At 43.2% G+C, this 16,712-nt stretch overlaps 1 protein-coding gene across 2 annotated transcripts in view; it reads right to left on the reverse strand.

The window, feature by feature from the left end:
* Nucleotides 1-16,712, reverse strand: part of tgfbr2b (transforming growth factor beta receptor 2b) — a 105,397-nt gene that overhangs the window by 17,677 nt on the left and 71,008 nt on the right. The window contains exons 6-7 of one of the 2 annotated variants that reach the window (XR_013576239.1): nucleotides 10,380-10,507; nucleotides 5,340-7,644 (exon numbers count right to left, since the gene is read on the reverse strand). Coding sequence is in view for 1 of the 2 variants with exons in the window: in XM_078539343.1 (XP_078395469.1) it covers nucleotides 7,438-7,644; nucleotides 10,380-10,507 (335 nt within the window). In the remaining variant the exon portion in view is untranslated. Of the gene's footprint in view, nucleotides 1-2,013; nucleotides 7,645-10,379; nucleotides 10,508-16,712 lie in introns of those variants that run through there. The other variant, XM_078539343.1, reaches the window with a different exon arrangement.

The raw sequence follows: 16,712 nt of genomic DNA on the forward strand, positions 1-16,712 counted from the left end.
TCCCAAGCCTGGCACACCAACCTGGTAAACCGATGCTGAACCCTTTCTGTTGTTTTAACTGCTTTCTATAAAGGAGTGACTAAAACTGCATACCGGTGACTGTGGCCCAACTATTGCCTTATACACATCTTTGGAGAAAGTCAACCCTAACCAGTAACCACAGGACGGACGTCACTTCTGTCATTGTCAAGCAGGTGGCATTCCTGAAGCATTCTGCTCTGTTTTTTGGTAAATTGAATGTTCTTTCCAATAGTAAAACATTGAAAAACCATTCCCATAACAGCTAATCAGAAATCTACTGACTAGGTTAAGCCATTGTCTCAATTGCAAGCGGGTGGTAGATATCAACAGGTGATTTAAAGATCAATGGCATTCAAAGCAATCTGGAGCAATTAACGGGATGGGCTAAAGAGTGGGATTTTATGGCCCTGTCCTGATTAAAAAAAAAACCGAGAGGCCTATATAGTTTGCCTTCTACAATCCTGGTAGTTGCATGATACAACAATAACTCTCCTGACCTCATTACAGCCTTGGTTGAAACGTGGACAAAAGAGCTGAACTCCAGAGGTGAGATGAGTGACTGCCCTTGACACCAAGGCAGCATTTGACCAAGTGTGGTACCAAGGAGCCCTAGCAAAACTGGGGTCAGTGGGAATTAGGGGGAAAGCTCTCCGCTGATTGGAGTGAAACCTAGCACAAAAGAAGATGGTTGTGGCTGTTGGAGGTCAATCATCTCAGCTCCAGGACATCACTACAGGAGTTCCTCAGGGTGGTGTCCTAGGCCCAACCATCTTCAACTGCTTCATAATGACCTTTCTTCCATCATGAGGTCAGAAGTGGAAATCTTCGCTGATGATTGCACAATGTTCAACGCCATTTGCGACCTCTCAGAAACTGAAGCAGTCCACCTCCAAATGCAACAAGGTATGGAGAATATCTAGGCTTGGGCTGACAAGTGACAAGTAACATTTGTGCCACACAAGTGCCAGGCAATGACCATCTCCAACAAGAGAGAATCTAACCATCTCTCCGTGACGTTCAACAGCATTACCATCGCTGAATCCCCACTATCAACATCCTGGGGTACCAAGACCAGAAACTGAACTGGACTAGCCATATAAATACTGTGGCTACAAGAGCAGGTCAGAGGCTAGGAATCCTGTGGTGAGTAACTCAGCTCCTGACTCTCCAAAGCCTGTTCACCTACAAGGCACAAGTCAGGAGTGTGATGGAATACTCCCCACTTGCCTGGATGAATGCAGCTCCAACACCACTCAAGAAGCTTGACACCATCCAGGACAAAGCAGCCCACTTGATTGGCACCACATCCAGAAACATTCACTCCCTCCACCACTGAATCACAGTGGCAGCAGTGTGTACCATCTACAAGATGCACAGCAGGAACTCACCAAGGCTCCTTGGACAGCACCTTTCAAACCCCCGACCACTACCATCTAGAAGGACAAGGGCAGAAGATACACGGGAGCACCACCACCGGCAAGTTCTCCTCCAAGCTACTCACTATCCTGACTTGGAAATATATCCTCAATTCTTCACAATCTTTATGTCAAAATCCTGGAACTCCCTCCCGAACAGCACTGTGGGTCAACATACACCACGTGGACTGCAGAGATTTAAGAAGGCAGCTCATCACCTCCTACTCAAGGGCAATTAGGGATGGGCAATAAATGCTGGCTAGTCAGCAATGCCCACATCCCATGAAAAAAAAAATCATAGCTATCAACCTCTATCAATTAACCTATAACTCTAGCGCAGTAAAGCCCAGTGGTGGAGAGCATTGCGAACCATAGATCCAAAGTTGCTTCCTCATTCCTGGGATGTTACACTTACCGCATGTCATGTTGGGATACAGTATGTGTAAATTCAGACACGTTAGATTTGCAGTTAATCTATGTAACTTGCATTTACATGAATAAATATTAATTGTTTCCACCATCTCCCTTGTGGCAACATGTAGCATTAGAAGGGGTTCAAAAGCACACTACACAAAGAGGAATTTAGAACTTTTCTTTATTTATACAATGAGATGCAAATAATATGTTTAATAGTTTCTTTTTAATATATACAATACTCTCTTTACATTGCAAAGATAATTATTATGTGTGTGCGTTTACACACGTACATATAAGATTGGATATTGCTTTAAACGGTGTAAAATATATTGTTAATCATTCAGATAAAGTTTTCTATTTCCCTGCTGTGCACCAATTTACATTCATTCCTATTTAATGGACTGAAGTCCCAAGTCATAGATTTTGTAACATTTGTCACAAAATAGTTTGTATTTATTACAACAGCCAAAAACTATTAGTGAGTTATTTTTTGTAAATAAATACAGCAAAATGGGATTTTATTCTGAACAGAGTTCCTATTTGAGAAAAGGAGTCTTAAAAATTACTTTCTTCCTTTTGTTGGATGACCCAAGGTTGATGGGGCAAAGTTAATCGGTAAAAGGTTTCACATTGGCTCATGCACAAAACTGAAGCTCAAAAGTGGAAAAATACAGATTTTGTTAGATAAATTAAGTTACTGCGCCCAAGTAATTGTCAATGCATGTATTCCAAAACAAAAATAAGTAAAAAATTGTTGTGCATATTTGTTCACTCCATTCCTGTTTCACTTTTGAGGTGGTTGGATTCTTAAGGATTCAATTCATGTGACACTTGTACCAATGAAAATTTTGGTACAGTATCCTATATGGAAAACGTCAGACATTTAAAAAATTGTACAATATATCAAGCAATATATGGAGAGTGTGCCATTTAATGACTCTCACCAATGACTCTTGTCCTGAGATTGCCTGAAAGTCCCTTTAACATCATCTCAATATAAAAGCTTTCGAAAGACTGTCAGACACATTAATCCTATGAAAAAAAATCACCTTACATCTTTTTTGCATAAATGTCAATTACTTGTATTAAAACAATTATGTAGCCACTTAATATAAGTTGAGCACTCCAGCATTTACAAAAAGATATAAAAATGAGGATTATATATAGTGACAATTTCAAAAAAATACATTCAAGCAGCATATAGTCCTGAACCTTGATTAATCTCCAAGCCCCACAAAACCAATTAATATAACGGAGCCAGTTTATATAGTCAGTTTTACGTGTGTGCAGCTTAAATTTTGCAATATTCTAAAAAAAAATCACAGTCTGCAGTGAAGAACTTGCAATATAATATTTCAGTTCCAAGCAACATTAATATGTTAATAGGGTGCGCAAATCCCCAGACAATGGGTTAGGTAATCTTGTTTAATCAAATTCTTTATGGAGCCATAGGAACAGAATAGTAGGTCATTTAGCCCTTCAAGCCTGTTCCATCAGTTTGTTAGGCATAGCTGACTTGAATCTTAACTCCATTCACCAGTCTTGATTCTAGGTTCCTTAATACTATTGCCCAATAAAAAGCCAACTATTAAAGTTTTCAATCGACCTAACTTCCAACAGCTTTTTGGAGAAGAGAGAATTACTGATTTCCACTACCCTTTGTGTGAAGAAATGCTTCCTGAATGGTGCAGCTCTAATTTTAAGGGATGCCCCCTTGTTTGAGACCCTTATCCAGAGGAAATAGTTTCTCTCTATCTACCCTATCAAATCTTTTAATCAGGCTAAACACCTCAATCACGTCACCTCATGATTTTTTTTATACTCAAATGAATATAAGCCGAGTCAATGCAACCTGTCCTCAAAATTTAGCCTTTTAGTCTCAATTTCATTCCTAATCCTAATCTAGGATATAGTTTTGGCACCACATGGTATGATCTGAGAATGTCATTCCTGCAGTTGATTTGGTGTTAGAGTAGCATGACATTTTCCTCTGTGTCTTAACAATGACATATTGTTTGCGCACTGTGTCAATTGAGAGGAAAATGCCAAGGATAATTATTTTGTGGGTTGAAGCTAATTGGTTCCAAAACTAGTGGCACCACCTGACCTTTGGAGCCAATCACAATTCCTCCTTGAAACTTATGAATAATTAGTGGAGGTGGCTTTGTCCTTTTAAGCGCACTGGTTTCACCACTAACTAATGCTTTGACTGGATTGGTTATGAGAACTGTTATCAAATCTGCAGTGATTCCCTACACTGATTCATATCAGAGCACCATTACAACAAAGAGAGCAGGGGCTAATACATAGGCATTGAGGCCTGGATTTTCGTAGGGGCAGAAATGGGCCCGGGTCGGGATTTACGCATGCATATTACACGGAGGCAGATGCCCATTTAAATCAGCAGGTGCCTCCACTCGTGTGATTTTGGTGAGCCAGGTGTGTGAAGCACGGTGAGCACAGTTAGACTTGGCAGGAGTCCTTTGGAGAGGTGGGGAGCCCTTTTGGAGAGATATGGTATCCCTTTTGGATATGGTCCAGGGTTACCTCTGAGGGAGGTGAGGTGCCCTTTGGGAAGGTCATGTGGCCCTTGAGACAGGTATATGCCCCTTGGGATTGTTAAAATTAGGCATGAATGTGTGTAAAATGTGCAAAAACCCATTAACTGTCTAGCTCATTGAAATGTTAGATGTGTCAAAATGAACTGTCAGAAGCAACTGTCAAAAGTGCCAAAATGAACTCTCAAAGGCAGTTGTCAAATGTATCAAAATAGATTGTCAAGCCGTCAAGGCATTTAAAACTCCTGCCCTTTAAATCTTTGAAAAAAAAATTCTGGAGTGTTTAAAAAAATCATTTTTTGCTGTTTCACTCTGTCTCTTGACATAAGCCTCAAGGCTACCAGTACTGGATTAGTACTGCATGACTGATTTCACAATCTTCCATTTTCACAGTAGGGTGCCTTCCATTTTCACAGTTTGATTGGCAGCTGCAAGTGGCTATAGACTCTTTGAAGAGGGACTATGAATTCCAATGTTTGTTTTTATAAGGGGTGAAACACTTGAATGGAATGTTTGTTTTTTAATAGTGAATTCATCAATAGACAGGGAAATTTATTGCATTTAACCTCAGCCTGGGTTTTAACTTCTGCTCGTGGTGGAGTGAGTTGGCAAGTTAGGTGTAAGGGCAAAGGGTGGTGGGTGGGGCCATGGCTTGGCTAGAGTTAGCACTAAGTTGGCATAGGGGCTATAAATACACATGGGGTGGGTAGAGGGGTATAAGTTGGCATGGGTGGTATGAGTGGTTATGGGTGAATGTGTAGGGGCATGGGTTGGACTGGAAGGTATGAGGGACCATGGGGATGGGTAGAGGGCATGAGGTGGCATGCAATGGCATGGATGGGGCATGGGGAGCGTGTGGGGGGTGAAGGGGGGCTGAGGGATGAGGGCTGGAGGGACGTTTTAGTTCATTTAAAAAAAAATCTTGGACACAGTGCCAGGGCACAGAGGTAGGCCTTCTGCCCACTCCATCTCTGCATTAGTTCCACGGTGGTAGACTTGACTCCCAGAGAACCCTGCCATCCTGGAACAAAAATCCCAGCTTCTGGGGCACTTTCGCCCGGGTCGGGTTTGTGGAGCCAGGAAACGGGATGACTCTGTGCTCCCGACCCAGTAGCGAAAATCCAGGCCTGAGTGTCTTTGGTTTAGAAGTGGCCATCAGCCTGACTCTGGGGGACCATACTTTAGTGAGCTGGGTTAAAGTCAGACAGCCGGAACATAAAGCTGACAAATTGGAGTCAATGCTCTCATTGCTTACCTCAGCAATTTACAAGTAGATTCCAAGTTACGCCTACTGTTTGGTCAAACAGAATTACTGTATGTGAGAAACTTGGGCTACACAACATTTTATTTATACTAGCTGAAAAATGTTTCCTGTCTTGGAGGTATGACTGACTATAGCTAATATCATTATGCAAACCACATCCTATCTTACCAGAGATCAGGACTAATGCAGACTTTGGTACAGATCAGAAAGAATTCAGATGAACCATCGCACCCCAGTCAGACCTTCCCTCAGATACTCTCAAAACAGGATGCACCCACTGCCCTGAATTTAAAAATCTGCATGGCGACTGGCCTGTCAATAGAGTCCTCATCAGGCCAAATGCAAATGACAAAGGCTGTGTGTATATGAATGCATATTAGGCAGAATTGTTAGCTTTTTCATCTGCACCACCATGCCCTCTCCTCCCTGCTACAATTGCTGAATGCTCTGATGTAGCTCCATGGCCACCAGCAGTAGTCCTGATCCTCCCATAATTGCCTATTTTATCTGTGAGCCACTATACTGAGTATTGTTGGGGTGAATTGGGCAGTAACAAGGGCCATGAAGCTGTCAGATTGTCATAAATAAACAACTAATGTCCTTTAAGGAAGAAAACCTGCCATCCTTACCCAGTCTGGCCCAACACGTGACTCCAGTTCCACACTAATGTACTAATGTGGCTGATGCTTCACTGCCCTTTGAAGTGACCCAGAAGCTACTAGTAGCCTGTACGCTGATGATTTTAATCGGGTAGGATGCAGATAATGTGGATTTCAGACAGACAAAGTGTTAAGTCCAAAGTTTCCTGCCTGAGATCTGCCCAATGACCACTTCACAGGCTCCAGACCTGTAGTCCTACTGACTAAATGTTTCAGGTTATGTTTGCATACAGGCCAACCTTTTGCATACTCCTGCCATCACTATCATCTGAATGATAATTTCACTGTCACTTCCGTAAATCAATTATCCCTTGTACGCTGTCAGACCAGCAAATCAGCAGAACCCACTTTTCCAACGAAATGAATAGATCTGGTTTTACTTCACATTGGCACAGTTTCACACCCCAGAGGGAGGGCAGTGGTGTCCATTAGATCAACAACAGGCATCAGTCTCTAGCTTTAACAGGGCAGGCCTGGACCTGGTTCCTGAAGCTCCCTCCACTTCTGCCCAATCTTTATTTCTCATTTGAATCCATGCAACTGTTTGCCTTCAATCTTTCAATGTAGTCCACCATGTTTTTTTACTTATTTCACAATGACAGCGGGACGCTCCAAGGGCACACAAGGTGAATTTGTTCCTATATTATACCAGGCAAGTGAATAAATGAATAAAAACATAAATTTGAGGGGTGGGGGGGGGGTTGGGGAGGAGGGTGCTGGTGGATTTTTAAGCGGTTTGTTGCTGCATACAATTCCTTAATGTCATCAAAGAGGCACCTTTGTTCCTATGAATACCCTTTGAATATTGAAAAGAAACATTGAAAATTCCTTGAGGTATATACTTATATATACCAATAAAGTGCAAGGATAAAGGTTACACGATGGAATCTTTGGTTTCCTGAGCAGTTGGTCAGAATTGCAATCCTATAACAAAACGATATCCCAATCTTCTTTTGAGTTCCCAGAACTCCACTCCTTACATGAAGAATGGCCCGTCCTTCGTTAAGTGACGTGAGAGTTTCTTCTGTGGGAGTGAAGCTAGAGTTCTGCCAAACTGCCCGCACCTGACCACAAGTTCTTCTTCGTTGTCCACTAGCCATTCTTTATGCCACAGTGACTACCCTCAGGCTCTGTTTGGTCTCACTGACAGAGCAATCTTCCGAAATCTTCTCCTCAGAGCAGCTCCGACCAGAGAGCTTGTCCATCTGCTCCAGGTCATTGAAGCGTTCCACTACACACTGTGCAGTGAGACGTGCTTCTGGATCGTGGTCCCAGCATTCCACAATGATTTCACAGAGCTGCTGCACAAGCTGAAAGACAAAGGGAGAGAACAACGTTCACATGAATTTTGGGCAAAACGCATACTGACTCCAAGAAAGGCACATGTGGGTGCAGCAACAGCGCAAAACTAGCTTCCAGCTAGTAATCAAATTTGCCTCCAATGGTACATTTCACATTCCTCGAGGTTATCGCACAAGTCAAGTTGTAATGTCGAAGCATCCGATGGCTGACCCTCCTACCGCAACATCAGCCGTATCTTACTTGAACTGATGTTCATGAGTACACAGCACCAGCAGCTGTGGAGAGGTCAGATCAGTGACTGAATCAGCCTCAGTGAAAGCAACGCGTTCTACTTTGGGAAAAAAAGGCCCAATTCACCTCAAAGAACGAGAGGAGTAAAACATATATGTACTTCCCGTTGCAGGCACTTCCTCCCAACCAGGAACTCACTCCAGTGATAAATCTTCCGTCCTTTGTTTATTAGCTTCATATTCCAATTCCACTAACTGTGCTGATCGTGCCTTGTTAACAAGTGCTGAAGACTAAAATTGTGTTTTTTTTTACCAAGTATTGTCAACAAGACTAACCTACTCATCAAGGTGAAAGCTAAATGTAGGCTCTAATTTAGTAAATTCTAATTTTTTCCAGGGAATGGCAAGGGGATTCGGAAGGACACTGGAGAGGTGGGGAGGGAGAGTGGGGGGAGGGGAGGAAGGCTCCACTACAAAAGCACATTTGACTGCCGGCCCTTCCTCTCTGGTGTCCTCTCTCCCCCTAGTTGGTCAGTCCTCAGCATTTGGAACTGCTGTTGGAAATGGATGCTAACAGGGGGCAATTTTCACTTTATAGTTGCCTCTTTGACACTCAGATACAGGATGGGGTCTGGCCTGAAAATAAAGTGCCGTGTATTCATATATAAGCAAGTGTCAGTCATGAGGAACGATATTTAAAAGGAATCCTCAGCTGCTCTCAGGTAACACTGTTTGCACTTTTTGAGACACGTTTTCCGCAGTAGATCAAGTTTATTCTCCATCTTAAAAGGATTTGAAAGCACTTGTAATTGATGTTGTAGGGTCTGAACTCCTCTTGCTTGCTGCTCCAGTGTTGCTTCTCTCCGAGACATGTAGAAAAAAATCATGTCCCCTTTAAGCTGCCACAGCCAACTGGGAAACTGTTACACCACCTAATCTCTTGCTGTCAGGTCAATAAGTTGCCTACTGAGAGTGCACAAATGGGCTACCGCATGGAACATTACAACAGTGACTGCGCTTTCAAAAATTACTTCATTGGCTGAGAAGCACGTTGGGAGGTTCTGAGGATATGAAAGACGCCAAATAAATGTAAGCTCTTTCCTTCAAATAAGCTCACTTCATGCTATCTGGCGAGACCAGCTCGTTTTTGTACCTGGCCAGTGCATGGAGTGGGTGAGATCCCCAATATCAGCTACACATTGAAATAGCAGTAATAATAGAGCTGGAGAGCATTAATAGGAATAGATAGAGCACACATACATTGTTATAAACACAACATTTGGAAGATTGTTATGTTCTGGGATTGTCTCTTTAATTTAAGGTAAATTGGAACAGTGACAGGGGTCATGTGACTTGCTCCAAATTCTGCCTCACAACAAGCTTGGGTGGCATGGTTGCTATGGGGACAAGGGGGATCCAGGATGACTTACTGGGAAGAAGGTGCTAGATGTTCACACACGTAGACAATGGCAATAGCAGCTGTGCTGCCTGTGGGTATTCTGTTAAGGTCAGATTTTTGCAAAGTTGGGTAGTTTCCACAGACATTTAAAAATGGCAGGCGGGACCCAGATCCGGAAGTCTCATCCCCATTTCCAACAGATCCAACTTTTATCGGTAGGGTAAAGATGCCGGGGTATGGATCACACAGGAGGGAAACCCATACCCAGCAGGGCCATTTGAGCTTACTGCTGAGTTCAAACAGACCCCATTTTGGCTGTTGCATGGGCCTTGAAGGGCAAATGCTCTTGAAGGGCAAAAGTGGTCTGTTTAACAGTCATGATCTGAAGCTTTTTTAAATCCCCCACTCTTTAAACTGTAAAAAAAATACTGCCTGCAACGGTCAGTGATTGTTTAAAAAAAACTGCTGGACTGCTTTGACTGACAGGCCATATGTTGTAGCATCTGTTAAACAGTTTCAATAGAGTTATTTGTTGGTATTTCCCTAGGAGTTATTCATTATGAATGCTTGGCTGAGTTTCAAAAGCTACAATTATCCCAGCAGGTGTTCTGAGCTCACAGTTTGATCGACAGCTTAAAGATGTTATTAAAGGATTAAGGGCATAAACAGAAGTTTGTTTTTATAAGAGATTAGCCACTTGTAGCGATTTAAAAGCTCTGACACTTTCATGAATGTAAGTTTCTTAGTCTTTCAAGTGTGACTTCAAGTGATTCCACAAGCCCGCGTCCTTTTGACTCAAGCACTGAGTCACAGCTGATATTAATACTGAGGATGTGTGGTTGGATGGATTTATACAGAAGGACATGGCCTGATAGATTGAATGGGCTACTCATGCTGCCGGCTTTCTTGCACTCCTTTGCAATTGGAGAGCGCTATTACTACAAAAGGAAGTCCCTGAAAGAGTCTAACTCTGGTGTCTTTGCCAAAGCTGAAAGGGAAGTCCTGGATGACCCAGAGCTCAGCTGATTTCTTCATGGGCAAAAAATTAAAAAAGTGAAGGTCAACTTGCTGAATGACATAACATTATTTACTGGTAACAAGATGGTTAAAGTACCTGGTGATTAAGCCAGCTGTTGGGGATCTCAGGCCTTCCCCGATCTCTCAGAACAACATCCTTCATGCTTTCTACACAGGGATGCTCCCGGACCTTGGAACCAAAGGCAGGCTCATAGTCTTTCACTTCTGTGGAGAAAAATTTCAATAATAAATTAGGGTAGATACGAATAAACTATTTTCTCTGGTGTAAGAATTAAGAACAAGGGCACATAACTCTAAAATTAGAGCTAGGCCATTAAATAGCAGAATCAGAAAAGAGTGGTTACAATTTGGAACTCTCTCCCCTGCAAAAGACTTGAATGCTGGGCTGGGGACAAGACAACTGGAGCTTCTAAGTCAGAGGTAGATAGATTTTTGTTGGGTAAGAATATCAATAAATATGGAGAAAGACAGGAAAATGAAGTTGAAGTGCAGATCAGCCATTATCTAATTGAACGGCAGAGAAGAATGACTGACGCCTGTTCCTAACACTCCTATATTTCTAGGCCAGGAGGTGAAAGGGGGCACAGTGAGACTTGGTATGGGTACACATATATAGCTTGTTGAAATCACTTCCCTGCTGGCATTTCCAATTGTTACGTAACTTTATCAATATTTCTTTATAAAACACTTTTCCAATTTCAGTAAAAATACTGCTCATGTGAAATCATATGAAATCAGGTTTACTTTTAATTGCAATGAGGGACTGGTGGAAATCACCTCGCTTTATGGTATCATTGCAGTTAGTGAAATGCAAATTTTCTCTCTCTGTTTACAAAACCACCACAACCTAAGAAGCCATGGAAATTTTTTTCACAATTCCCAACTAGAAAGAAACACCTCATGCAAGTTTGACCAGGTGTAAAAACTTCCAGTACTGAAGCCTGCATGGCTGGCATTACTCTGAACCACATGCTAGCAGTCTAGCCAACTAACTAGCATCCCTAAAGCTCCTCTACTTCACCTTGATAACATCTTAAGTCAGTTCTCAAAGAATATTTCCACTTTTGTTTCTTCCATACAGCATACAAGGTCATTTGGTCCATTGTGCCTGTGCCTGCTCTTCTGCAGATGTTTTATTTTTAAGTGTATATGCAATTGCCAGCCATCTTTTGAAGTAGACAGCCAATTTAGTACAAGCTTGTGCTGTATTATGGGCAGTTTTAATGATCTGGATTCTCATTTGCAGGAAATTGGAGTGAGGCTGCTCAAACCCAAAGCAAGAGGCTTTTCTCATTAGTTAAGGCTGGATTGCAATCCAGTTCTCATGATAAGACAATGCACCAACAACCTCCATCGCTCAGTTCCTCTGGGGCGTAAGAGCTAAGAGTGTGTCCTTTTGCAAATGGAGAGTTTTATTAGCATATTAACTTTTCATTAATTATCCATTCTGCAGTAGCTGACCTAGAGGGTTAATATGGAACACTGCGTTCCCATTCAGTGTCTCTGGCCCACTGTAGTCAGCGACAGTTTGATGTTTATAGGTTAACTATGAGCTGGTATCTTTGGCTTTGCTAAATAGCTGGGGCAAAGAAAACACTCGCAGGCTTGGTAGAGGCTCCAACATTCCAGAAGAACAGGAGTTTGGTTGATGGTGAGTGTGTTAACACAATGTAAAAAATGTGGTGGCTCCCATCTCCACTTGGGTAGAAAATCAGTTCATCATGTGCACCAACTTACGTTGAAACCTACAGTTTACATTTCAGCCTCAAGCATGTGAAGGTAAAAGCTCTCTCCTTTTCTGTGGGAACGCAAAATGACAGAATCTAGAAGTCTGCCAACTCCCTTTTGCACCATTTACGAAATGCTGTCATGTCTCGCGGTCAAAGTAAGCTTGCAGTTTGCTTCCTGAACTTCAGCATCGCACAGTCTTTTCTTGTACCTCAGTAATGTTACCAAGCCAAATAACCGAGCAAGTGAATTTATATCTATTTCACTGCTGGCTCTTTCATTAGTGAGAAACAGATTGGATTATAGAGCTCCTGCATTTGGGGAACATCTGTATTGGAGTAAACAGATAGCAACTCCACAAAGAGTAGACCTTATGTGTATTTTAGCTTTGCCACAAAAATGCTTTTAACCAACAATCAGTAGGGAACAGACTAGAATTTTCTTAAAACTATACTGGAATAAAGTGCTAAATTAAGCCACATTTTGGAATAGCCGATATCAGTTTTGTTCTGCCTAATCCCATTTGTGCACTAGATTGCAGAATGTACAAGGCACCAATGGGGGCAATGGTCACAATATGTGCACATGCTGGACAAAGAGATTTAGAGATGTTCTTCTGGAATATCAGTCAGCATGTTGTAGAGTAATCACAGTTCCAGCAGCCTTGGTTCAACTAGTGAGTTAATGAAACCACTTGAGCTACTGCCGTACAAGTGACAAAAGTCCAGGTGTCCATCCACAGACAGAATCATTGTGTTTAGCTGTACAGTTATTGAAGTGCAGCAAATGCAGCTCCCAAAGATCTTGTTTAAGCAGCCTACCACTCATGACATGATGCTGTCCAAAACTCTGTGACCCATATTCTAATCTACACCAAATCCTGCTCAGCCATGTGCACACTGGCCTACAGTGACTCCCAATTCACAAGCACCTCGGTTTTAAAATTCTCGTCCTCATATTCAAACCAAATGATGGCCTTCCCCTTCCCCATATCCGTTTCATCCTCCAAGCCTCCAGACCTTCAAGAACTCTGAACTCCTATACATCGCCCACTGCCTTTGCCCCATTATTAGCTATTAGAAGGTCCAGGATTCTCTCTCTCCTCCTCTAAGATGCTCCTTAAAACCCATCTCTTTATGCTTTTGGTCACATATCTTAATATTTTCTTCTATGGCTCAGGGTCCATTTTTGTCCTATTTTGTTCTATTACGCTCCAGTTAAGTGCCTTGGGAGGTAGTATACTGTGTCATGCAAGTCATTGTTGTCTAATGGCCAGATCATATTTCTCTGACTTTGGAGAGAATGGGATGCAGAATGGAGTACATCAACTTCATCCACTTGAATGCCCTGCATTGTTTTGGACATGGCAAGCGTTTAAGAAATGAGGTGGTTTTCTCTCTGCATAAAATGCTACACAGCAAGATCCAAAGCTCTTCTATTTGATGACAGTTTAAGTCTTTAAAAAATAGAACTACCATGACGTGGTTTCTACAGAGCACCCTGTGAGCTAGCTCATCAACAGATTAGATTGCAGAACTCTCGCATCTGAAGGCATGGGTAGAACTTATTTTCTCCACATGGAAGTTGGGCGTAAGTGCTCTCTGATCTTAATGTCTTAAGAGATTGCAAAGCCTCAGGAATCTCTCTCGAATACTCATGACTGGACCAGGCTCTGATGATAGGAATAGGGAAACAGGATGAAGTAGGACATTCAGCCCCTTGAGTCTGTTCCACCATTCAATTAGATAATGGCTTAATTGTCTCGTAACTAGCCTATCTTAACATCCACTAGTCTGTCCACGTTGTATTGCAGTAAGGGGAAATGCATAGGTTTTCTCAGCAGCTTGTCAAGCAGCTATGGCATTCCACCAGCAGTAGATTCAGGTTTATAATTTCTACGTGTGTTAGGTTTTGTGCTCACTGGGGGAAAGGATGTCAGCACTGGAAACATATATTTGACGGGCTTGGTAACAAGAAATCCAAGTCAAGTATATGATGAGTTAGATAAAAAGTAATGCTCTCTCTGCTCCAACAATGCTCTTTCACTCTAACCCAGGTACAGCAGATCCTACCGTTCCAATATTGACATCTGTATTTCTCAGACCTACTACCCTAATGCCTACTCAGCAGCCCGATACCAAAACCTGCCAAGTTCCCAGCACTAGAACGGAACTCACTTAGGACCATTAATATCCATCAGAAGAGATTAGGCTAATTGTGCTCTCTGTTTGGGCTGGACTGAACCCATGTCCCAGAGGAGGACGGACAGAGGATAAAAGGCAAAAAACTGTGGCTGTTTGGAAATCTGAAACAAAAACAGAAAACGCAGGAAACACCCAGGCACTATCTGGAGCGAGAAATAGAATTAACGTTTCAGGTTGAAGACGTTCTGTCAGATCCAGTAAAAGTTAAAACTGTAACAGGTTTGAAGCAATTGAAAGCCAGGAAAGGAGGGAGGAGGGAGGGAGAAAGAACAACAGGAAAGGTTTATGATAGGATAAAAGGCAGAAGAAATTAAATTGTCCCCTCCCCTGCCTCTGTACCATTTTAAAACCTGTTACATCTCTAAATTCTTCCTGCTCTGCGGGAAGATTATCAGTCTGAAACGTTCACTCTGTTTATCTCCATTGATGCTGCCTGACCTGCTGAGTATTTCGGCAATTTTCATTTTTATTTCACGACAGAGTTCTAATCACTCGCTGAGTCACGTAATTTTATTTTTTAAGATCAACATTACAGTCACATGGGAATAGTTGAAAACGGTTCTAAGTTTCTTGTCAACAGCACAGCATACCGAATAAATCTCAGCATTTCTGTGGGTAGCATGAGGAAGCAATGAGCACAACTTGCATTTAACATAGTGAAATGTCCCAAGGTGCTTTGTAGGAGTGTTATCAAACAAAATTTGACATCCAGGTAGAGAGGTAGGTTTTAAAGAGAGTTTTAAAGTAAGGGAGAGAGGCAGAGAGGCTTGGGGAGGAAATTCCAGAGTTTAAGGTTTAGGCAGCTGAAGGCACAGCCACCAATGGTGCAGCAATGAAAATCAGGGATACTTAAGAGGCTAGAATTGAAGGGGCCTAGTGATCTTGGAGAGTTGCAAGGAACTAAATACATCAGGTTATGAGATCTACAGGAAAGGCAAAGATAATGAGCAGAATTTTCTGTGCCCGTTGGCATCAGGTGTCATCGAGTGTGTGAGCGGACAATATAGCGGGAACGCCAAAAACTGGTTTCACGATGTCAGAAACCAGTTTGCAATTGCCCCCTCCGTCTGTCAACGGCGGGCCGCGTTTCCCACCACCGCACATCGAGGACTTCATTTTAATACATCTGCATATCACTATAAGCCTTGTTTGCCAGAATTACCCCTCCAAAGTTGGATCATCCAGGCACATCGACGTGTGCTTCACAACTGAACATAAGTGATGCGCACCTGGTGAGCTGCACTCTGCTTGGGACTTTGAGGTTTGTTTGCCTACCTTGCTTCGGGCAGCACTCACAGTCATCGGCGTCAGGCTTCGCAGACAGCACCACATCACTTGGGGGAGCTCACGGGCAGGTCTCTACTTATAGTACCTGCCGTAAGGTAGGGGTAGCTTTTCAGCAGTTGCCAAGTTAGGGCTTGGTTTGGGAAGGGAGAGAAATGGCCTCGGGCAAGGGAAGAGGCTGCAGGACTAGGGCTTTACTGGGGAAGGAGGGTATCCCCTTCCACACAGGGTGTGTGTGGAGACACATGCCTCAAGAGGGTGAAGGTTGTGGAGTCAGTTTCCAGAGGAGATGAGGCCAGATGGAGATGTGAGGGTGTGTGTGAGAGAGTGAGTGGTGATGTCCCTTGAGCTGGCAGTGACTGAGATGCTAGTGAATGTGTGATGGGCTTATGAGTGTGTGAGTTTAGAATGATGAGATGGTTGACTTACCCTGGTGGCACGGATGAGATCATTCATCTTCTATCTGCACTGGATGGCAAACCTCTTCTGTGCAGCATTGGCACTGACCACCACTGCCACCGCCTCCTAAGCTGGAGTGATGACACTGATAGGCCTCCTGCAGCCAGAGCAGAGATAGAAGACATCGTGATGGGCTCCAACAGTGTCCAGAAGGCATTCCAGGGATGCGTCACTGAATCAACGGACTGCAGTCTCCTTGCCTTTTGTCTTCTGTGCAGCAGTCCTGGGCTGAAAGCACTGAGACGCGTGTGCACGGCTGCACTTTAAATATCGCACTTGGCGTGAGGAAGTGGCGAGGTGATGCTGTGGTGGGCGAATTGAAGCTGCCTGCCAGTGAAGTGGTGTGTTTCTTGGGAATGAATGATTAATGAGGCAGGATTGGGACGAAACGGCGCAAAAACCTACCATTGTGGCCAGTAGGCAAAACGTCCTTTTCCCCGCCCACTACTACAGTTAGTGCAAATCTGGGATGATTGTGCCCCTTGTTACAGGCGTAGGAGTAGCCTTAGTGATTTAAGAATGAAATCACTTCCATGGTAAGAAGATACAATGAGAGATAAGCACGTAATGAAGACTTTAAGAGTCTAGAATTAAGAAAAAGACAAGGGGAGGGATTCTCCGCACCTGCCCACCGCCAGGATCTTCCGGTCCTGCCGCAGATCAATGGACTTCTGGCTGAGGCACCACCTCACCCGCGGAGGGTCCCGCCCGTGACGGGGCCGGAAAATCCCGGC

This window comes from Cetorhinus maximus, chromosome 3 (genome assembly GCF_964194155.1).
Source record: "Cetorhinus maximus chromosome 3, sCetMax3.hap1.1, whole genome shotgun sequence".
NCBI classification, from domain to species: Eukaryota; Metazoa; Chordata; class Chondrichthyes; order Lamniformes; family Cetorhinidae; genus Cetorhinus; species Cetorhinus maximus.